Source organism: Alosa sapidissima, chromosome 15 (genome assembly GCF_018492685.1).
Source record: "Alosa sapidissima isolate fAloSap1 chromosome 15, fAloSap1.pri, whole genome shotgun sequence".
In the NCBI taxonomy this organism is placed as follows: Eukaryota; Metazoa; Chordata; class Actinopteri; order Clupeiformes; family Clupeidae; genus Alosa; species Alosa sapidissima.
In genome coordinates this window covers 11,928,170-11,952,373 of record NC_055971.1, presented here as the reverse complement: position 1 = coordinate 11,952,373, position 24,204 = coordinate 11,928,170, and the positions used below count along the sequence as shown (strand labels likewise).

Here is a 24,204-nt window from a genome sequence, read left to right as displayed (position 1 = left end):
CAACTGAGAAACTTCAGGTAATGTAAAACTGCTAACGTTAAGGTGCATGTAGCCTAGTGTAGGTTTATGCTCACACCAAGCGATAAATGAGCGCACATGTTACAAGTTTAAATGAGGAGTGGCTTTATGCAAGTTAAGGTGTGTTGACTGTTACCAAAGTTAAGTGGCATTCTCATACTATGTGACAATGGCACCACCATGTTCACAAACTCATTAGGTCCAGTGGCTTGCATCATGCAACAATAGTTTGTTGATGGAGCAAAGACCAGGCACAGCATGCAACTCAGCAAGCTTTCGATTGTAAAATATCATTGATATTGAACAAGAAGTTATGGTATATGTCTGGTTAACCAGAAGTTATAGTATATGTCTGGTTAACATGAATATTGGGTGTAGAGTGGGACAGCATCTAATGACATATTCAGGTGCATTATTGAATCGTTTTCATGGGCATAAAGAATGCGCAAAGACCAGGAATTTTCATAACTAGATGTACCTCAGAGCGGTACAAAATATGACCGCCGCCCAGTCCTGCACATTCGCTCCACAAAAATAAATCACACCTGTCTATTTGTCTCCATCTCCTACTCCACCCCCAACTTTTGTGTATGTAAATGAGTGTGCATAGTGTGTGTTTGTTTTTGTGTGTGTGTGTGTGTGTGGTGTGTGGGTTCGCTTGCGAGTATGTGGGGGTAATGGTGTGTGTGTGTGTGTATTTATCTATATGTCTGTCTGTGTGTGTGTGTGTGTGCCTGCTTGTGTGTGTGTTTTTAAGTGTGTGTGGGTGTGTTTATTTGTTTATGTGTGTGTGCGTGCGTGTGCATGTGTGTGTGCGTGTGTGTGCATGTGTACTGTGTGTGTTTTTATGTGTCTGTGTGTGTGTGCATGTGTGTGTGTGTGTTTATGTGTTTATGTTTGTGCGTGCGTGCATATATGGGCATGCGTGTGTGTGTTTATGTGCTTATGTGTGCGCGTGTAGCTGATATGGCCCTCCATGAATGGAATTTCACGAAATTTGGCATGCATTCAGAGGGTGTCATAATGATCCTACACTTCAAATTTCGTGCCGTTTTGAATCTGTCAGCCAAAGATATCTGCGATTATCATGTAGATATGTAGTAGATATGGGATGTGTTGACATGACCCCTGAGACCAACATACCAAAACAATTTGGTCATCCTAGGCCCTACGGTTCTCGAGATATTCGCAGAAAACTGTGTCCGGCTATCTACAGGCCAATTGGTGTATACTCACTAAATCTACACATATATTCATTTGTTGTATGGCCCTCCATGAATGGAATTCCACGATGCTCGGCATCCTTTCGGGGGACCCGATGCAGCGGGTGCATCGGCATGGGCATGGGCGATGCGGCCCATCGAACACAGATGTGCTAATGGCTGTCCAGCAGCTCCGTACAGGCCAACACACTCCGACAACTTCAGTTCACAGCTCCAATTGAAATACATTGGAAGCCATAATTTTAATCCGGTTTGATGGGATTTTATAGAGATGCGAGATGAAAAGGACAGCCAAACGACATACGGGATTAATGCAACACCGATACACAGAATAATGGCTTTCAATCTTGATTATCCTCTCTGTAATTATGTTAAATTAGATTAAATTATCTTCTGCCGGCTCTCCCCTATTTTAAGCAAAGGGTTTCTCCTTGTACACAAACCCTAATGAAACAGGGCTCCACTATATCTGTGGATTAAGCCACAGGGTCAACTCAACGTAAATAAGATAGACAAGGATGTTTATTGTTCTAATGTAAGCCAGTGTTGTGTATAACATGCCTGTTGAAGGAGACTTGTAGAGCAACCTAACATCAGAAATGCATGGGGTTGTGCACAGTACTGTTTCATTTATTCACCATAAGTTAATAAAGTTGAAGTGGCTCTGCAATGTAGGCTATGTTTATTTATTTGCATTACCTTGTTCCTTACATTACATGTCCTTTTAACATGCATGCAAGCCCAGCTATTAATACACTCACCTCCCATCTAGGTTTGTCACCCAACAAAGCTATATTTTAATTTTGTACATGTCCCTCCATGAGATACTGGAGTCTTTGACGGATTCTAAATGTAATCTAAATAATCAGGTCTGTTGTGGGTCTCCAAAAGAGCCTCTTGGGATGCAACTTTTACAGACAGGCTTATAGCTATTGACGTTCTAGTCAACTAACTCTGGTCTGAGGTTGTCGGACTTAGCAATGGAGGGAGGGACTTTGTGAAGGGCCTATTATGGCCTCGCTTTAGGTCAGTTATGACTATTTGAATTTTGGGGATTTGGGATTATTTTGGGGACAGCTGCTATATTTTTTAGTCTGACAACTTCAAGTTCCATTCCTGATCTCACAACGGTCGCCACTCATAGAAAGCCACATTCAAGTGTGACTTGAAGTCATGTCTTGGAAGTCCTTCTCTCTGTCTACGTCCTACTCATTTCCTGTCGTCGCTACACTGTAGATGTTGTCTCGTTGTGTCTATAAAACTGCAATTGCTGTTTTGCAACACATTCTTGGGACCCCGCTGCGAAAGACCGCACACACTCAATAACTGAGGCTCTCATTCTACTATAAACTGTTGACATGACTGTAAAGCCATTGATCTCAATGAGGCATTTTGGTTATACATGTTTAACATGTATGTGTTTTTCATTAACCACATCAAGATGTTTCTCTTCCTTGGGGAAACGGAGCCAAAGACACTAGGTCTTTATATTTGATAAGATTTTATAGCTCAGTGGCTCAATGTGGTGGGACACACAGCATGATGGGGTCAGAGCTCTAATACACTCAAACATTCAAACATTCCTTGTAGTCCTCAGAAGCAGGATTGTGAAACTTCTTCATAAAGTATTGTGAAACAAGGCACTTAAATGAGTTGTTTTTGGGAGAATGGCCCTTGTAATATAATTGACATGTGCAAGTCATGGGATAAAAGTGTCTGCTAAATGAATAAATGTAAAGGTTAACAAAAGGGCCCTACTATGGCAGTCTAAAGCGCATGGTCATTGGCGAATAGTTTAAACAAAATTTTTCCAGTCTGTATTGGGTGTGGTTTAGCTATGAACAGTTATGAAACGTCCAGCGCATGGCGCAAGAAGGTGGGCCTTATGTTTTTTAATCAGTCATGGGTGTGTTTTGGGCGTAACATCATTTAAACCAATGAGAATGACATCTGTCATTCCCTTTAACTGTGTGGAGCGCAACTTCAAACTGTGCATCGGTATTTTGACAGTCAGTGGCGCATTTGAAGAAATCTGCTTGCATGCGAGACTGTATGGAACAGTTATTCCACTAAACCATGCTTTACTAAAACCTAGCATAGCCTTAAAACATTTGCACTCATTTACTATTTGAACTTATTGGCGAAGTGAAACTAACTTCACCGTGGTGTCAGTCAATGACAAAACAGTTCTTCACAATGAATTACTTTCACTATTGACTGACAATGGGTTAGCATCAAAAACATAGACTGGAAAAAGCAACACTTACCCTAATAATGTTCGAATGACTGGATAAAACAACGTTTATCCTGCAGAGGAGTTGCTTATATTTCGTGACAGTGCATCTTCAGCTGTGCACTCGCCTAATCACTTTTAACCATCATTACCAATTTGCAAATGATGGTGAATAACTACTCATTGTGAGATGTATTTCATAATATCTTTATTCTAATTATGTTTCCCATTGTAGCCTAATCGTGTAATTTTTAATGTCTTGTATGGATGTGCGCTGCTGCACGTTCATGGATGATAGAAGGATGGTACTCAAAAATTAGTTTTCCTGTTCATGACAAGTGGGAGGTGGGTGAATTATATTTTTTATCTCCTCTGTTTAAAAGGCCAATTAAATTTAAATTGCATTCAATATGAATGGGCTGAAAGTTTGAAACGAGATAAGCATAAACATCTTGAAAGTTAGCCAGAAATAGACACTGTACTATATAATGTACCATTACACAGATCAGTTGTCTGTCAGCCCGTTAGCCTGTTAGCTTATGCCAGCTAGCAAAACAAACATTTTTTGGTTGTTTTGGTCAGGAGGAAGAAACAGTAGAACATTCTGGTACTGCTCTACAGTTGCTTTGTTTTGGATAGAAGTAAAAAATATAGATTTGTAATGTTGAATTACAGGTAGATTTATTAATAGTGCTGTTGGGCAGTTTGTCAAGAAAACAAGGAAAAGTTTTCATTATCAGATCACCAACAATAAATGTACTGAGTATAGATAGATTTAAGTCATACTGTGCAACAGAATGTTTTATGGTGTATGAAATAGAAAGTATAAGTATAAGTATATATACTTTTTTGATCCCGTGAGGGAAATTTGGTCTCTGCATTTAACCCAATCGGTGAATTAGTGAAACCCAAACAGCACACAGTGAACACACAGTGAGGTGAAGCACACACTAATCCCGGCGCAGTGAGCTGCCTGCTACAACGGCGGCGCTAGGGGAGCAGTGTGGGGTTAGGTGCCGTGCTCAAGGGCACTTCAGCCGCGGCCCACTGGTCGGGGCTCGAACCGGCAACCCTCCGGTTACAAGTCCAGAGTGCTAACCAGTGGGCCACGGCTGCCCAAGGTTTCACGCACAGACTACTCGGGAGTCCTGAGTGAATGAAGTAGAACTTATGCAGAAAGATGGTTTAAGATAAAATAAGTGGAAGGATGGAACAATTATATAATAATTTACAACTTTAGTCTTAGAATTTAAATTTAAGTTGCCTTCCCTTATCGGGGGTGGGGTGGGGGGATTGGGGGACTTGGGAGATGGGAGTGTGTGTGTGGGTGGGGGAGGTAATTGTTGAATCCTTTTTGTTTTATTTTGTTTTTTATTTCCTTTAGTAACCTTGTAACTTGTATGATCATCTTTATATATGTTTGGTTGGAACAGAAACATAGAAAGAGACAGAGAGAAATAATAATAATAATAATAATAATAATAATAATAATAATAATAATAATAAAGAATGAATACAGAAAGGAAAGACACAAGAACAAAAAAAACAAAAAAAAAAAAACAAACATTTTTTGGTTGCAGTACTAGGGTTATAAAAAGTGCACACCAAAGATTCTTTTGTGAGGTGCTAGCCTCTGGTAAAATGTGTTCAATGATAGAGAAGTGTTGCATGAAAAGGTTTATTTAAGCAATAAGCCCTGAGAGGCCGTAGGTTACACTGATTTTAAAACAGCTAAGGGGTGTTGTTAGGCACGACACACTAGTGGAGTGCCTAAAACCCCCCTTACACTGACAGACTTAGCAAAGATTTGGAAAAGATTTTTGAAAGACTACAGTCTCAGACCCTCTCACATCTAAAGACAAGTGATAGAGTTGTTGAGTTACAGACTAGTCACAGACTATGATTTTGCAACAACTAGGGATCGTGCAGGGTCACTATGAACAAGACTGCAACTAGATTCCTTTAAATTATTACTGATCATGCAATAGATATCAACAGGAACTGAAATGATAGCCTACTAAACTCAAAGTCATATTTCCATGTTTCTGCAGCATTGTTTCACGTGTGACATCCCTAACCGATGTAGAGTTGTTCTGTCACGTGGAAGAGCTGACTAATGATGTATAAGAAACTAAATAACAAATGATCATATTCATTGGTTTCATCAGGTCCCTTGCTACAGGTGTCGCCTACTTTGCCTCTCCTGTTTGGTGTTGGAGGGAAGTCACTATTGGTTTTTACATTGATCGCGTCACTATTTGCATGAGCCGTGACTGAAAGACTTGCGATAATATCAAAAAGACTGACTCCGACTGACTTAAAACCGCTAAGATTGGCACCTTATACGTAACGATCTAGTTGACGGGAGCGCACTGCGCATCCAGTACAACTCCCATGATTTCTCTCCGGCTTTGGAAATTTAGTTGTTGACTGTGAAAACAGACCAAAATCGTACAATATAAGGCTGCCATTAGCTGTTCTAAAATCAGTGTAACCTATGGACTCGAGTGGCTTTTCTAAAACAGTTAATACATATCTGGCAAGATTTCATAAAATAAAGACACCGCCAAGAAATATATTTCCTCTATCAGAATGGTTGCCAAGCAATGTCAAGACGCAGCTCCCCCCAACTTTTGTATCAAGTTGTGGTAGTGCAGTAATATTGAACGAAATGTGGTCAAGGTGTATGTTTGTGCTGGATTTTACAACACCATCAAACACGATTCAGACAATCATAATCATGGACCGGAACTATCCGTTTTAGAATACTGCAGGCAATGACGTTTCGGCCTATAGGGCCTTCACCAGATCTAATCACATCAGATCAGATCATATAGTGTCTATTTACTGGTAACTTTTACATAAGCGAAAAACTTGGCAAGCAAATTACACTTTTGTACAAACACATCTGTTTACTAGTGCTTTAGCAGAGAATAGCAGAGTTGTGCAAACACACCAGTGCACAAGTATATGCACATCACGGTGTAGGGCATTGCCAACAGCCTAGATTCAACACAGAAACAAACATGTCTTGCCTCAAAGTCAATGACATCAAGCTGGCTCTGGTCTCTGGTAATTTATAGAAAACAAAGATGCAATAGTCTGGAAACACAAATATTTTTTCCATAACCTCTTTTCTCTTTTCATTACTTATCCAGATCTACATGGACAATTAAAACTTTTCCATACTGCGTACAAACCCTGTCCTTGGTTTAGTTGGTTAGTCAGTGTGCGTGTTTGTGTGTGTGTGTGTGTGTGTGTGTGTGCGTGCGTGCGTGCGCGTGTGTGTTTGTGCATACGCAAGGAAGTTTACCAGTTGTTTTCGGTTTTCCTCCAGCCGCAGCCCAAGAACACCCAGGAATGAGCCGAAAGCCAACTGTGGACAGAACAACAGACAGTGAGTGAAAGAGAGCCCAGAGAGATCGTGAGCTCTGTTTACCAGTGAAACATTTACATTTTTTAAAACACCCCTCATAAGTGTCATCACCAGCCTCTGGGGTTCCAGGTTCCTACTCGTTCCAACTGAACTGCCAGTCAAGGTAAAAGATCTGCTTTCCCACTGTGATGCTGTCCATGACTCACGCAAGTCCAGCTGGCATTCTTCTCGCTACCCCCTTCGAGTGTAAATCTGAGCACTGACTCATTCAAAACCAACAGTGCACGCGGTGTCGGATGCAATTCAAAATCCAGATCTCCATGCGTTCGGTTCCTTTCTTATGAAATGCGGGCTGCTGTTCCACGTGGCAAAAGTGGGGGCACAGAAGTAGAGTAGGCTGCAGTGTAAACGTATTAACCCCAAATCTGGTTCCAGCCCTTTTTATTAAGACTTCATATGAACAACCCCACCAAGAGTGCTGTCTGGACTTCGGTCATTCTGCCAGACAGAGGAAATGTCTGAATTCCGGCGATTTACATAGATCTCTGTTTCTCAAAAAACAATTGGTTCTACCTAGCTTGAGTTGCTGCAGCCAACAGAGCTGCCAGGCAACTACAGTTCTGCACTCTGGGGGTATGTTCATGAGCCCCCATGTTCATGCCCCAAGACTGTACTGTAGCTGTCTGGCAGCTCTAACTGTTGGCTGTAGCAACTCGAGCTAGGTAGAACTGATTATTTTTGTTTTTTCTGTACTTTCCTTTTTAAAAGCCATATTCTACATTTGACTCTATAGTGTTTGCAGGTGTGTCTAAATGTGTGTGTCTGGTGTGTGTGTGTGTGTGTGTGTCTGCCTGGCTGGCTATCTGTGTGTTTGTGTGTGTGTGCCTGTCTGTTTGCCTGGCTATCTCTGTGTGTGTGTGTGTGTGTGTGTGTGTGTGTGTGTGTGTGTGTGTGTGTGTGTGTGTGTGTGTGTCTGTCTGTCTGGCTATCTGTATGTGTGTGTACCTGTCTGCCTGGCTTTCTATATGTGTTTGTGTGTGTGTGCCTGTCTGTCTGTTTGGCTGTGTGTGTGTGTGTGTGTGTGTGAGAGAGAGAGAGAGAGAGTGTGTGTGTGCGTGTGTGCCTGTCTGCCTGGATATATGCGTGTTTGTGTGTGTGTGTGCCTGTCTGTCTGGCTATGTATGTTTTCAATTTCAATTTAATATCACTTATAGAGCGCCAAAACATGTCTCATGCCGCTTTACAGAGTGTTAAACAATCAGATAAGTTATGTGTGTGTGTGTGTGTGTGTGTGTTTGTGTTTGTGTGTGTGCGCGCATCTGTGCACACTGAAGGACTGCAAATACAACCATGGCTGTGTGATTCGTGACTCCATGGATTTGTGTGAGAAAGCCTGGTAAGAGAGAGTCAATCCACCAAGACCAGGCTTGACGGAGGATGAGGAGTGACAGCATCGGGGGTGAGATCACCTGACATCAGACCCCTCTTGGGAGACGTGAAGAGATTTGCCAGATAGCAGATGGGAAGAAGACTGACTCTTCATTTAAGTTGTCGGTCCAGTAATCAATCCTGACAACCTGTACTTTCATTTGGGTTTGTTCAGAATTAAAAGGCTGCATTATTTTTAGATAGGGTAGAAAATTGAGGCCTTATTTTTGTACAGGAGAATAGGTCTAAGAAATTATGTTTACCAAGCAGAGGTTTGAAGTAGAAGCTGTTTTAGTTAATTGATTTATCATAAGCACCCAGCCAGTTTGGCACTAACAACCCATAGTTCATATTTCATCTGGGAGTGTGAAACAAAATAAACAAGATGCTTTTCAACAGTTCCATTTGTGGTTCTGTGGTTCAACCCTTTCTTCCATTATCGCCTGAAAATGGTGTCTCATGTTCAAGTCAATAAACACACTGATATAGTTCTGGAAGGGATGAAAGCTGTTGGAGGAAGGTCAAGTTCTTGAGAAGCTGTGTAAGAAGGTTTATGAGGTGAAAGGTTATGATGACAGGGTGTATGAGTGTGTTGGGGGGGGGGGTGTTCTCTTGTTGTCTTATGTTATCTTTAGTACCTGTGACAATATATATTATAATTCCTTCAATATACGTCTTTTCCAGAAAAATACAATTAATCTCAAATCTCACTTGCATTTTTGCTGTTATTTGATAAACCATCACTAGTGGTCACTGTTGCCCTTTAAAGCAGTACTAAGTCATCTGTCACGTAAAATGAATAATTAACATCTCTTAGAAAAAGAAACTTCAACAACCCCAACCCAAAAAGGTTATGTAAGCGTGCACGTGCCGTGCGCGCAACACACACACACACACACAAGACGCAATTAGAGGAAACAACCTGCAGACACACACTGGCCCATTGGCAGTCACAGAACATTTCTAGCATTTCTAGTTCTCCTCAAACATATATTTCAACAGGCTCAATCGAGCCGTTCCCTCTGTCAAATGGGAATCATGTCGTTCCCTCTGTCAAATCTGCCTGGCTTCATTCAGCTCTACTCGAGCTTCACTTTTGTCATGGCTTGCCAATAACAGAACATTCCCTCATTCAGATCCATTTCTGTGTGGTTACCATCTGCCAAGACAGTCAGTGGTGAGACTGCAAAGCTAGCATTAAAATAAAGATTTCACTGCTAAAAGGTACTACTCAGATTTAACACTGAATCATGAGATGCACATACTATATGCACAAGTGTGCACCTTAATACATCCATGTGTATGAGAATGTACCTTAAAGATGCTCTGAGCGATGTCATACGTTTATTAGGCCAAAACATTTTTTGTCACTTACATCAAACATCACCTGACCATCTGCTAGCTGCCTGTGTCCTGAATCACGTGATTTCGTGGACAACCCAGGCTCCAAAAACGGCCACAAAACAACTTGGGCAAACCTTGCCCATAAAAACATAACAAACTGCAAATCACCGACGAGATGCGCATTTAGGAGAGTTTCAATTGCACGGGAGGAAGGGGGAGGAAGTAGCGAGCTAGCTTTCTGTTTTGTTTGAACGTCAACAGAAGTGACGTTACCCAGCATCGCTTAGAGCACCTTTTACAAATTGCCTTAATTATAATACACAGTATCAATGTTTATGACTGCAACATCATTATCAGCATCATGTAGTGGGTGCACTTTTCAAGGAATAGGCAAACTGAATTCTCTTCAGACATGTCATGTGTCTACCATTCATGTACTTATTCACTAGTCACATTCATCACCATTCATGTTGATGGTTAGTCATTTCCTGTACCCGTTCCCGTGATACTGTATCTAAAGGGCGAAAAGCTCTGTGTGCGTCTGTGTGTGTGTGTGTGTGTGAGAGAGAAAGAGATTGTGTTAGAGTGTGTGTGTGTGTGAGTTAGAGAGAGAGAGAGAGAGAGAGAGTTAGTGTGTGTGTGTGTTTAAAAACTATTGCACTTACAATGACTCCCGAGATGTAGCCGGTGATGCTGAGACTCTCAGTGCGTGTTGAGCAGTAAGTGCCCAGGGCCACGGTCACCAGGGACAGGCAGAGGAGCCCAAGCACCAGCCACAGAGCCTTCCTCCTCCTCCTCTTCCTCATGAGCTCTGTGCCAAACCAAACAAGGATTAAACCTTAGCCAACTGGAGGACTTTTACATGTTCTTGAGTCTATTTTACCGTCTTAACCTTTCCACATAGTCTACAACACATACCAGCATGTCAGATTAGAATGTAAGAAAGACTGCTTATTATCAAAATAATAATAATAATAATAATAATAATAATAATAACAACAACAATACTACTACTACTCATAATAATAATAATAATAATAATAATAATAATAAACGTATTGATTTACATCCTTTTTTTTACAATATAGGCCTACAGCAATACATGTAGCTTCTACAGTTTAATGCTGCAAGCTTCCCTAAGGTTCCTTATCTTTCTGTTAATGTCAAATCTGGTTTCAGTAGCCTAAAATAAGACTAGTTCATGATCCACTCTTGAATCTGGAACTTGCTTTTCTAAATTATTTCTGAGGTCTCCTTAACATTGTCTAATGTTAACAGTGCAGTCATAAAAACAAATAAATAATTATGTCATGATAGGTTACAGTCCACGGTTCTTGCAAAATGATTGTGTAATCACCTTCAAAAATTCATATTTCTCAATTTTGTGAACAGCAAAAAGACCACTAATAGATATGCTGATATCAGCAAGTGCTTCGAGAGCATTATGCAATGTCATAGCCTCCTTTGATTCATTAATTCATGGCCAAGTTCATTGATCCATCATGAAACCAGCCTAAAGATCCATTTCTATAGACTTGCGATCCACTTCGTTTATATAAATCGGAAAAAGTTACCAATGACAACACACTCTTAAAACAAATGTTGTTTTTAATAAATATCTGTCATGATTGCTTTTGCTATTCGTTTCAAGACACAGTATGTGTTGAAAATAACACAACTTACATTGTTTTTTTAACACATCTCTTTGTCCACTTTCAGTGCTCCACTATACTTATTTGAAAATATATGCATATTTAAGGGACAGTTTGTGTAGCTTCCAACACATTAGTTTTTAAAGAGTGCATTTGAATGGATAGGAAAATCCGTCAACACTAAAAGACGACGAAAATCTGGGATGCCTTTTCCCCATTAATAATTCGCGTTTAAATTGAAGTTAAGTTTGACTTGAAAGGTAGCGTGTACTATACTTTACTTAAGTTGATAAGGTCTACTCTTTTTAGCTTTTAAAATTATCCAATGAGGCAAGTTAGTCATATATTTGCATTCGCAAACGATTCAAATCAATAGTTAATTACACGCGCACCAATGTTTTAATTTAAAGAAGCAGAAAATGTAACCTAATGCAACACACTGATCTTACTTTATCGATTACACTTCTCTCACATTGGCCATGCTACGTTTGAATCGACAGCTTAATTAAACTTATTCATGGAAAGTTCAAAGAATCACAATCGCAACACGAGAGAGAAAAAACATTATCTCACATTATTGCACAATTACCTACAATAATCAATGCGAAATTAGCTATTTAAAAGGCTATAAAGGCTACCCTACACCTCATTAAATAGAAGCAAGCAGAAATATATTAGGCTAACATAACTTAAATACAATTAACAAACGAGGGGAACGGAGTCTGGCATTCCAGAAGATTAGGTAAAACCTTAACATGTTCGCTTATCTTTTATTAGCCATGATAAATGACCTAAATGATAAAATGAATAAATGACCATGATAAAAACCCTCAAAAACAACAACAACGTTTCATCATCAAGTTTAGTCCAGAAAAAGCGCCTTCGCCAAACTCTGGAGAAACAAGCGTTTAGAAACGGCTAAATAGGCTATAACACAGTCGCCTCTTTGCGCACCTGTTGAGGTAAGTTCAGAAGCTGCGTTTCCCTGCTCCGTTGCCTGTCCTGGTCTGGATGGCGACATACTCCGTTCGTTCAATATCCTAAATCCGTGTGTCTGTAAGTATCCGTGTAACGCGCGCAGTGGTTAGATGAAGTTTGAATACTAAACTGCGCTCGCAGGCTGCTTCACGATTTTATAGCTGCTGATCCCGCGCCTCTTTAACTCACGTCATTCTTTTTTTTCCTTTCTTTTTTGCAGCGCTTGTAGCATTAGGCTATGCTGTTTCTATGCACATTTTTACAGTCACAAACTCAAACGAATATCCAAATCAAAAGATTCGCGAACTTCTCAAAGAGCAAATAGAGTGCTCTTAAAAAGCGGTCATCTACAATCGCCGTTTAGACTATTTAGATGAGAGCCATATAGGTTTTCTTCACCTAAAATGTCCCTTCCAGGCCAATTACATTCTGATCCACCGCTTGGAATCCCACCGATTCATGTCAAGTCACCATGTATTATTATTCTGGAAACCACTGTAAATTTGGTAACCTTAGCCTTCTGCTTTAGGGAAAAAAACAATTTGTTGAGAGTCTAAGTTCCAGTCTAAAACGTTTGTAGTTTTACCATGTATCCTACTGAACATCAGCGTGCGTGAGACAGGTGGCAGAACGTTCTCAAGGGCGCGCGCCACAACGCCTCAGCTAGGCTACTACACACATATCACAGTCAAGACAGCGCACATTTTAAATCGTTCACACCTGGAACTTTGAAATGCATGTCAACGCATAATCTGTTCAACGTTTCTGTAGGTAACATCCTGTCACCACCAAGCCCACTTGATTGATGGCCCGCAAGTTGGCTAAACACGGCTGTGCTTTGTTACACCTATTGAACATCCATCATTTTAACATAGCTCAAAGTTTAATACCCTCTGTTCACGAAGCCATTTCATGCCATCATCCAAACGTCATGTCAATAAACAGGTCAAGATAGCAGTGGCGGTTTTAGGTACGGGCGAACCGGGCGGTCGCCCGGGGCGGCATCTTGTACGGGGCGGCACGAGCGCTTAAAAAAAAAAAAAAAAAAGAATAATAATAATAAACGTCGCAAAACGATTTTCGATTATCCATCACTTGTGTGAGGAATTAGGGAATTGGCGCCCCTGTTGCTCAGAAGGTAGGCCTACTGCACTGCACTGTGCAGAGGAAGGGGCGAAGGGAGGGGTTTGCGGGGGACAGTTCACCTCTGGGTCTCCTTAATGAAACGGGAAAGGGGGGATGAATGGGGATCCACTGTATAGTAGCCTACAACAGTCTATTAGTGGGCTAAAATCAGTCACACCTTGACTTTCTTCCAAACAACGCACATCTCATAATGTTATGAATGCAGACCTATGATTCCTGCACATTTAATTAACCGTGTGAAATGGCAAATAAAAATAGGTGACAAAACGATTAAGAGGTCACCCAGGTGAATTGGTTTGGTCTTGACTGGATCATGGGAATTTGTGGATTGTTGTCGACTGTCGAGTGCCAAACACGATGGACAGATGATTGTAAGTTATATTTGCCACTTTTATGTATATAGGCCTATTGTGTATTTATGTAAGTTCTAATACGGTTTTGTGCAGAATTGCCTCATTGTCATTTGGCAATGCTGTAAGCAGTATTTTGCCATCTCATTGTTTGCCATCTGCTTGTTTGTGCAGAATTGCCTGTTGTTGCTTTAAAAATGACATTTAAAATGTCTCAATAAAAAAATGACGCTCGGGGGGACCTCGCCCGGGGAGTAATTGAGTCTAGAACCGCCACTGCAAGATAGTATCATGCCCCCCCCCCCCCCCTATATTTTACAACTCTTGTTAACAGCTTCTGGCTCTTATCACCTCATTAGTTGGATTTCACATGTTGGTACCAAAATTGTCTTCAAGTGTGAACCAATTACTTTTCTTTCAGTGTGTGTGGGCAGGAGGGCATCTCTGCCCATATTAAGTGTATACTTAGTGCATTTAGTCAAGGATATAGATTTGTCAACAACACTGAACAGTTGGTGGCTGTTTATCCAAGAGATCATTTTATTTGGCATTATCTACTTTACCCGGTACTGCGTGAGTAGCCTACTCCCCATATTAAGTTTGTGAAACACAAAAGGCATTTCAGGGAAAGTCTCACATTGCTCAGATTATAGAGTGGAAATAAAGTAGATGTACCGCATAACGGTACAAAATATGACCACCGCTCAGTCCTGCACATTCTCTCAACCCACCTGTTATTTTACCAGTACACCCCTGCCTGCTGGCGTGTGTGCGTGGGCATGTGTGTGTGTATTTATGTGAATATGTGTATGACTGTGTGTGTATTTGTGTGTATGTGAGTGCGTGTGTGCATGGAAAATGCATCATTAGCATGCTAAATAACCTTTAAGGCTCCCAAGTGTGCTGTTGTGGGTAGTGTTAGTGATTGCAAGGCAACACAAAGCTATAGCTCTGGACTGGAATCATATTCCATACATCCATGCTCCACCATAATCACCAATATTCATCACAATATGGTGTGAAGTCAGAATTGTTATTATAAAATGTAAGGCCTCTTAAGGTTCACTGGAGACAGCCTGTCTAAAGTTGTGACATGACAGACATTTGAAGAAGAATTTTCTTCACATCGAGAATAGTTTTTTTGTGTTATTCCACTTCATTACACATGACTCTACTAATGGACTTGTTTGGATTTTTATTGTGTGGATTACCTGAGTTATTACTAATGCCTGGTGAAAATGTTGTGCCCCCCGTATTCCACTTTTCAAGGGCCCTCTCCTCCATTGGGGCCCTATACTTCCCACTTTCCCCCCTAGTTTGACGCCCTTTAATCTGCTGAACCTTCTGCTCATTTCCAAATATAAAAAAAACTCCCTGCAACTCAACATTGGCCTGCCTGCCTCAGCTGCCTGCAGGGGCTTTTCAGTTGTGCTGGATTACTGTTCACTGCAAAGTGACCAAGGATGAGTGCAACTAACTTTGAAAATCAACTACTGCTCAAACTTAAAGGAGAACCCTGGTGATTTTTCACATTTTTGACATTTCTCAACGTCACCGAGTACTGTCGGTATGAACAAAACTGAAACAATCGGTTTTACCTAGCTGGAGTTGCTGCAGCTACAGCGCTACACACTGGAGCATGAACATGGCTGCCTTAGCTGCAGCAATTCGAGCTAGGACCAAAGTCCTTTTAGGCAAGTACCTCCACTCGGCGGCCATATTGCAACGCTTTTTGGACACTTATCGGGCATCTATTTCTGCAGAAATGTGTGTTTGTAAGGCTTCACGACATGTTGCTCCAGCGGCGAGATCACAACAGATGATTGGCACGATGTCTTCACAGCACTCCACATGATTGGCTCAATGTATTCACAATACACCACATGATTGGTTCAATGTATTCACATGTCGACGTTTTGCCGCGGAAGGGTTGTGATATGTGTAGACAACTTACAAACTAACCTCATGCATTACTATGGAGGATTTTTTGAGTGCTGTGTCTCCTCATTAGAAAGTCTCTGGTAAAACTGGTTGTTCTGGTACCCCCCCCCCCCAAAAAAAAGTAACTAAGTAACTTTTACTTAAAGTACATTTTAAATTAACTACTTTTTACTTTTACTTGAGTACATTTTCTGATCGGTATTTTAACTTGTACTTGAGTAATATTTCATCAAAGTATTGGTACTTTTACTTGAGTACAATATTTTCGTACTTTTTCCACCTCTGCTTAAGTTTCATGTAGATGTCTTGAAAAGGTCTTAAAAGTCTTTAAATTTGCACTTGGAAAATGTGCAGGTACCCTGAGAAAGACCGTTGGTTAGCTAGCTCATTTAAAATATCCTATCCTTTTTTGACCCTGCCTCTTAAAAAAATGTTCAAATTCAAATGATACCCAACCCTATCCAGGACCCATATTGTCATGTTTGTCCAGGACCGTCGTTACAATGTTGGTCCAGGACCGACTTTACAATGTTGTCTTTATAATGTTGGTCCAGGACCGTCTTTACAATGTTGGTCAGGGACAGTCTTTAGAATTTTGGTCCAGCACCGTTTTTATGTTGTTTTCTAAACAAAGTTCGGGAGGAGCCTTCGGGATGATTGACAGCAATTAACTCACCCACTGCCGCCGCAGGGTATTTAAGCCGACCTCCTTTTCCATACGTCACACGCTCCGGCGTCCGCAAAATCATTTAGTCCGAAGTATTGTTCGCACAGACAAGACAGCCATCATGGAACTGGAAATCCACGACTCTTCCACAACTTCGTCCCGCCAACACCCGACACCCAGGGCCTTCCGCCGGGCGAAAATAATCCTACTCGTTCCCTCGCCGCCAGCGTAGGGAACCCAGGTCACAGGGTCGCAGAAGGCGCTCCTCTCCTGCCCCCGTCTGGGGCAGCATCTCTTGCTCAGTAGCCTCATCTCGCGGCAGCACCAGGACCCAGCGCCAGCAATTCCCTATTCACTGGACAGTGGCCCGCATCCGCAGCACTCTCCATTCCCGCGGCATCGCGTTCCGTAGGTCGGATAGGAAGTTCCATCTCCTCCGCCTTTTAACTCAGTCGGATAACCCGGTCTTTTCGCCCTCCCGCTCCCCCCCCTTGTTTTCCTCTCCGGAACAGGAAGCAGGCTGCTCTTTCTGGCATCCCGGCGTGGTTCCTTCAGCCGGCCATTCAGCCGGACAAAGCTCACACCACCAGTCACCTCGCGAACCGGGCACGCCGACAGCACTCTCCGGCACCACACGCTTCAGAGCGTATCATTCCGCCGCTTCAGCCACAGCTACTGCCACGTCAGCGGCTCAGGCTCCTTCCCGCCGACTTTCTTCCCGCAGCATCTCCACCGTAGTTCCGGGTCCGACCCCACTTCTCCAGACGGCCCCGGTAGCGACCGCGTCTAACCCCCCACCCCTTCTTTCCCTCCCCCATCCACCTCCCCTAGCCAGGACTCGGTCCAGGGCTGCCCCACCTCCAGTCGTTCCGACGACTGCTCCCTCCCTCCCCCCTTTTCCCCCTCCCCTTTCCATTCCGGGAGCCACGTCTGTACAACACGCCTCAACTCACGAAGCGTCAGCTCGAAGATTCAACTCGCTGGCTCCCCATCTCTCTTACGAGCTAGCGAGCACCTGGTCTCAGCCGGCGCCGATAGCGACCGCATCGCTACTCCCCCCTAACCCTCTTTCCTTCCCCGTCCCACTCCCCGCGACCCTGTCCCAGGTCGCTCCACTTCCGGTCGCATCAGCGACCGCTCCCTCCCTCCCCCCTTCCCATCTCTTCCCCTAGACCAGCCCGCCGCAGCGGGTCATTCGCACTCAGCGAGCGCCGCGGACCACGACGTCCCGTTCCGGCTTCCAAGCTATTCATTAGCCACAGCAAAGGCCATGCCACCGCCTCCTCACGCTGCAGCATTCGAACCACCACCAGTCACAGCGTCCACCAGGAACCTCATTTTGTCAGGTGCAGACGTAGACCTTTCTACCATTCTTCCCTCCCTCCCTATTCCCTCTCATAACCGGGATTTAGTGTGCGGCGAACTGGTTTGTCTTTAAAACATTCTGGCCCAGCATCAAAAATTCTGTCATTTCCCGAGTTCACCGTAGCTTTTACCAACTACACAGAAGTCATCTGTTACGTGTTCCCCAGCAGACGCAAAGAGTTAAATGACTACCCGGCCATCATCGCCGGCCTAGCCGTGTCCTACGGGGGAGCCCATTTTTATACGTACCACCGGCTGTTTTCAGCAAAATGCGCCGCCAGAGTCGGCCTCTGGAACCAAAACCCCTACTGGGGCACGCTCGATATGGAGCTCCATAACCGCGTTTTCCTAGGACTTAAGCCATCTTGTCCCCTCTGCAATAGCCCCAGTCAAGGCACGGTTGAGTGTCCACTAGTCAACCCTGACCACCAACTCCCCAGCACCAGCTCCACAGCCCCGAAATCCTCATCCTATGTTCCCCGCATCCCCGATGCTTCGGCAGGAGAAGCCAGGGAAGAAGACGAGCATTCCTGGAAAGGTCGAGAAATCTGCTGAAGATTTAACTTTGCTCAGTGTCGCCAATCCTCCTGCCGTTACCTCCACGTTTGCAGCTACTGCGCAGGCGCTCACGACAAGTCAGTCTGTTCCGCACTCAAGAACATAAATAAAAAGTTTAAAAAGTACCTCTCTACTCCAATCATTGTTCCTGCTCTCCATTCAGAACTCCAGTCCAATCCAAATAGGGAATTTTGCGACTATTTGACTTCGGGGTTGACGCACGGGTTCCATCCAGGTGTTTAGCAAGACCTAAAGAGTCTTTCGTTTGTAAAAACCTTCAATCCGCCGTCGAAGATCCGGAGGTGGTCACCTCACTCCTAAGCAAAGAGGTCGAATCCGGTTTTATGATCGGTCCGTTCACCAAGCCTCCATTCCCAGTCTACAGGATCAACCCCATAGGCGTAGCTACGCGCAAATACTCAGGGAAAAAGAGACTTATCATCGACCTTTCAGCTCCGCACAATAGTACCACTCCCAGCATTAACAGTTTGATTCCACTAGAAGAGTTCTCGCTGCACTACCACTCCGTCGACGACGCTATCGCTCTGATTAAAAAGGCAGGCAGACGTTGCTGGCTAGCTAAAGCGGACATCACCTCAGCCTTCAAAGTCATGCCCATCAATCTTGAATTCTGGCACCTCTTCGGAGTCAAATGGCGTAAGAGATACTATTTCGCAGTTCGCCTCACCTTCGGCTGCCGCTGCAGTCCCAAAATTTTTGATACGCTATCAGAAGCCCTGTTCTGGATTCTCCAAAATAATTATAAGCTCCCATTTCTCGTTCATTTTCTGGACGACTTTCTCGTAGTTATCCCCCATTCCTACCCACCGGCCCTAGGCATTTCTACGATAGTTGACGTATTCAACAAACTGGGAGTCCCACTCTCAGTCGAGAAGACGTGCGGTCCTTTATCCAGACTCGAATTCCTCGGCATCATTTTAGATACCGAGGAATTCTCTTCATCTCTCCCTAAAGAGAAAAAAGACAGAATCTCTTTACTGTTGAACAAGTTTATAACATCACCATCTCACACCAAACAAGAAGTTCTATCCCTTCTAGGCCACCTCAATTTCGCCATGCGACTCGTTCCCCAGGGCCGCCCTTTCATCTTGCATCTCCTAAACTGCGCCTCAGCAACCCCATCTCTCGAAGACGTCATATCTCTAGATGCCCAGTGTCTGGCCGATCTCAAACTCTGGAGGTTGTTTTTAGACGAATGGAATGGCCTGTGCATGTTCTACGACGACTGCCAATCATCTCCAGAAGACCTCCAGTTATACACTGACGCAGACCCCTCAATAGGCTTCGGAGGCTTTTTCAAAGGGCGCTGGTTTGCATCCCCGTGGCCACTAGAGTTCAGAGAGCTAACAACCGAAAACGAATCGTCAGCCGCGTTCGAACTCTACCCTGTAGTCATCGCGGCCCTACTCTTGGGGAAGGAGTGGACCTCCAGGAGCGTGCTAATCCACAGCGACAACGAAGCCGTAGTGCACGTCATTAATAACTCGTGCTCAAAATCGCCTGCGCTTTCCCCTCTTATCAGGCGTCTAATCTGGATAGCAGCCAGCTACCAGTTTATTATAAGAGCCGCGCATTTCCAGAGATTCAGAAGCTTGGCTCCAGAGGCGGACCCGTACCCTACTCCACTCCCCAGCTTTTCGGAGACCATCTTCCTATAAACCACCCCCTCAGCTACCTTCAGCCCATCACGGCCGACCTAGCCCTTCAAGCCCTCGCACCCAGGACCATGCAGTCCTACTGGACTGCCCTTCTTTCTCCGACACCAGGATAGGCTTGTTAATTAAAGGTATCCGTTGGCAACAGCCAGTCCCCCAAGACTCCCGCCTTCCCATTACCTCAAGCATTCTCACCACCTGCCGCGCTACCCTTCGCAAAGGGTTCATTTCAACGCATTCCGATTTCACCATCTCCGTTATGTTTCTACTGGCCTTTTTTGGGCTGCTGAGATGTAGCGAGTTTACATGCCCTTCGTCCCTCTTCATTCCCGATGTCCACCCGTGCATCGCAGATCTAGAGCAGCTAGACCAAGACCATTCGATTTACCATCAAACAAAGTAAAACCGACCAGTTCCGAAAAGGACACTCCATATTCATTTTTAACTCCGCCTCAGATCTTCAGCCTTTCCAATACCTATCTCACTACATCTCATATCGGTCAGCTCAAGCTTCGTCTACTAGCCCGCTCTTCGTGTCAGATGAAGGGCTACCCATCACTCGCCACAGGTTCCAGACACTCTTAAAAACCATTCTAGTCAAATCTGGTTTTCCCACGGACCGCTACTCCGCACACTCCTTCAGGATAGGAGCTGCCACAACAGCCGCGCTCAACGGCTTATCGGAACAACAAATTAAAATACTGGGCCGTTGGTCCTCGGATGCCTACCAGTCTTACATCCGCTCCAATCTAGCAGATTTATGACTCGCTCAGCAAGCACTTATGTACTCGGTAGCGGCTTTCTCTGTGATCTTTTGGGGTGCAAGCGGTCATCGCTCTATCGCGATCTCCGCTCCAGGCACTCCAGGACCACGGACAGCTACCTCGCCAAACACGCACTTCTCCCATACATTCTAGTCTAGCTGAAGCAATCATATCGAAGGGCGAACTAGTGAAACAATGTTAATCCTGGACCAACATCGCCATGTTGATCCTGGACCAACATTGTAAAGACGGTCCTGGACCAAAATGGTGGTCACTCCTGGAAGATGTACAACAAACAAAAGTGACTGCTTTAGCCTATTACCAAGAAGAGACCCAATAGTTGATATAGCTTTGAAGCTCATTTAGCAATCTTGTTGCCATGGTAATTAGTGCTAATGTTAGCTGCTAGGCTAGGTAAAATACAAAAAAATAGCTTGCTATTAGGCAATACAGATCTGTCAGTTGTCGTTAGACTGATTTTTTTTTCTTCCTACATTTCTGAGAAAATTGCCATGTTTAAACCTTTATACAATAAGCTGCAAAATATTTGTTCTGCTTTGTTTATTCCAGGTTTATTTCAAGTTTGTCCAGGTCCATCACAGTGAAGCTGGTTCAGGTCCATCATAAGGAAGTTGACCCAGGTCCATCACAGTGAAGCTGGTCCAGGTCAATCACAGGGATGTTGGTCCAGGCTCATCATAAGAAAGTTGGTCCAGGTCCATCACAGGGAAGCTGGCCCAGGTCCATCATAAGAAATAGCACTCTGCAGTCTGCACACACACCGAGGGGGCCGTCTCACAACTTCAGGACTGCTTTGAAACAACAGACTGGGATATTTTCAAAACAGCTGCCACCCACAACAACCACACTGACATTGAGGAATACACAGACACTGTGACCTCCTACATCACCAAATGCTTCGATGATGTTACAGAAATAAAACACATCACCACTCGGGCCAACCAGAAGCCATGGCTGACAGGAGACGTCCACAGACTGCTGAGGGCCAGAGACAAAGCCTTTAGAGCTGGAGATGTAGCTGGCCTAAGAACAGCGAGGGCTAACCTGTCCCAGGGCATCAGGAAGGCAAAAAAGGATTACACAGACAAAAAAACAACACACTTCAAAGACAGCAGAGACGCACAGAGCCTGTGGCAGGGCATACAGGCCATCACTGACTACAAGCCTGCGCCACGGAGCTGTGAGAACAACACCTCTCTGCTAAATGACCTGAACAGTTTTTTCGCCCGTTTTGAAGCACAAAATGACACTTACCCACAGAAATCCCTACCTCCCCCCCACGACCAACCCCTGTACCTGTCCTCTGCCAGCGTGAAGAGGACACTAGCCACCATTAACCCACGCAAAGCAGCAGGCCCAGACAACATACCAGGCCGAGTGTTGAAGGACTGTGCAGAAGAGCTGAAGGATGTTTTTACAGACATTTTGGGTGTGTGCTCAGCCCTCTGCTCTTCACACTGCTAACACATGACTGTACAACCACTCACAGCTCCAACCATCTGGTGAAGTTTGCGGACGACACAACACTGGTGGGCCTCATCACTAAGGGCGATGAGGCTCACTACAGAGAAGAAGTAGACCTGCTGGCCAAATGGTGCAAAGACAACAACCCCCTGCTGAATGTCAGCAAGACCAAGGAGATTGTTGTCAACTTTCAGAAAGGCCACAAACAACTGCCACCACTGTCCATCAACGGAGATGCTGTGGAGAGTGAGCAGCACAAAATTCCTGGGGGTGCACATCAGCGACGACCTCTCCTGGACCACCAACACAGCATCACTGGCGAAGAAAGCCCAGCAGCGCCTCTACTTCTTGCGCAAATTGAAGAAGGCAAGTGCCCCGCCTCCAGTCATGACCACATTCTACAGAGGGACCATCGAGAGCATCGTCTCCAGCTGCATCACAGTGTGGGGCGGAAGCTGCACAGATCAGAACAGGAAGACCCTCCAGTGCATTGTTAACACAGCTAAGAGGATCATTGGAGCACCACTCCCCTCCCTGCAGGACATTTACACCACCCGCCTCACCCGCAAAGCACTAATGATTGTCAAGGACACAACCCACCCTGCACACGAACTGTTCAGCCTCCTGCCCTCTGGAAAGAGGTACAGGAGCCTCCGCTCCCACACCACCAGACTTGCAAGTAGCTTCATCCACCAAGCAATCAGGATGCTGAACACTCTACCCACTCTCCCATCATTGACAGCCCCCCCACCCACCAGCCAGCCAGGAACCTAGGATCCTGTCTACCCTAACCCACCCCAGGACCGCCCTGTGGAACTGCACTGTGACTGCGCAGTCTAATCATATCAAGCCTGATATACTTGAAATGACTGCATATCAATGTAAATATACAGTACACACAAGCACAAGTTTAAACTTCATGTAAATGCTATCAATGTTATTTATCACTCTGCCACAATGCTGCTATGTAAATATACAACACGACTACCTCTATTTTTTTTATATATATTCTATATCAGCGGTCCCCAACCACCGGACCGCAGGACATTCCTAACCGGGCCGTAGCCTACGACATGAGTTTAAAAAAAAAATGCATGCAAACTAAACTAAATTTAATTTGCAATAATGTCACGTTTTTACATGGCATAGGCCTATATGCAGTTGTTTTTACATGGCATAGGCCTATATGCAGTTGTTTTTACATGGCATAGGCCTATATGCAGTTGTTTGATTCCACGCATGTTTGCATTCTTACGGTACGTCTGTCTGTCCCGCCTTCAACACTTTTACATATTGCCTTCAGCGCTGCACAGCCTCAGGTCAGCTCACTTCACTTGATCAGTTCTTGGCGAACGGTAGTGTCACACGAAGTTAGCTAAACTGCTAGAATGAGCAACAAAAAACAAGCATCTTTAGCAGGTCACTGGCCAGAGTGTTTGAGTTGCGAGAGCAGAAAAAAAGTCACCGTTAGCTGCACATTTTAGTGATGAGGACTGGGTGTCAAAACTCGCTTACCTGTGTGACATATTCGGGTTGCTTAATGACCTCAACCTGTCACTCCAGGGGAGAATGACGACTGTCTTTAAACTGGCAGATAAAGTCGTTGCATTTAAAGCCAAGCTTGATTTGTAGGGACGACGAGTGGACCGGGGTGTATTTGATATGTTCCAAAAAGTAGTGGGGGTTTTGGGAGAGACTGAGGCAGGGCCCTTTCTCTCGCAGCTGGTGCGCGATCACCTTGTTGCGCTCTCAAATGAGTTTGAGCGTTACTTCCCATCCTTCAAAGATTCACGGCAAACCAATGAGTGGGTCCGCAACCCATTTGTCAATATCCCGAATAGTCCTAACTTGTCAGCGCAGGAGGAAGAGCAGTTGATCGAAATTGCAAATGACGGTGGTCTTAAGAGTGTGTATAAGGAAACCTCTCTGGCGGGTTTTTGGATCAAAACCAAAGCAGAATATCCCGAGATAGCCGTAAAAGCGCTGAAAACGTTTCCCAC

At 44.2% G+C, this 24,204-nt stretch overlaps 1 protein-coding gene across 5 annotated transcripts in view; it reads right to left on the bottom strand.

Annotated features, from left to right (window-relative positions):
• The window catches only part of LOC121684282 (transmembrane protein 255B), an 84,169-nt gene that overhangs the window by 44,289 nt on the left and 15,676 nt on the right, over positions 1-24,204 (bottom strand). For 2 of the 5 annotated variants that reach the window (XM_042064265.1, XM_042064269.1), the window contains exons 1-3: positions 12,229-12,372; positions 10,288-10,433; positions 6,788-6,850 (exon numbers count right to left, since the gene is read on the bottom strand). In XM_042064265.1, the coding sequence (XP_041920199.1) occupies positions 6,788-6,850; positions 10,288-10,433; positions 12,229-12,295 (276 nt within the window). In that variant the 5' untranslated portion in view covers positions 12,296-12,372. Of the gene's footprint in view, positions 1-6,787; positions 6,851-10,287; positions 10,434-12,228; positions 12,373-12,838; positions 12,906-24,204 lie in introns of those variants that run through there. The other 3 variants (XM_042064267.1, XM_042064268.1, XM_042064266.1) reach the window with 2 other exon arrangements.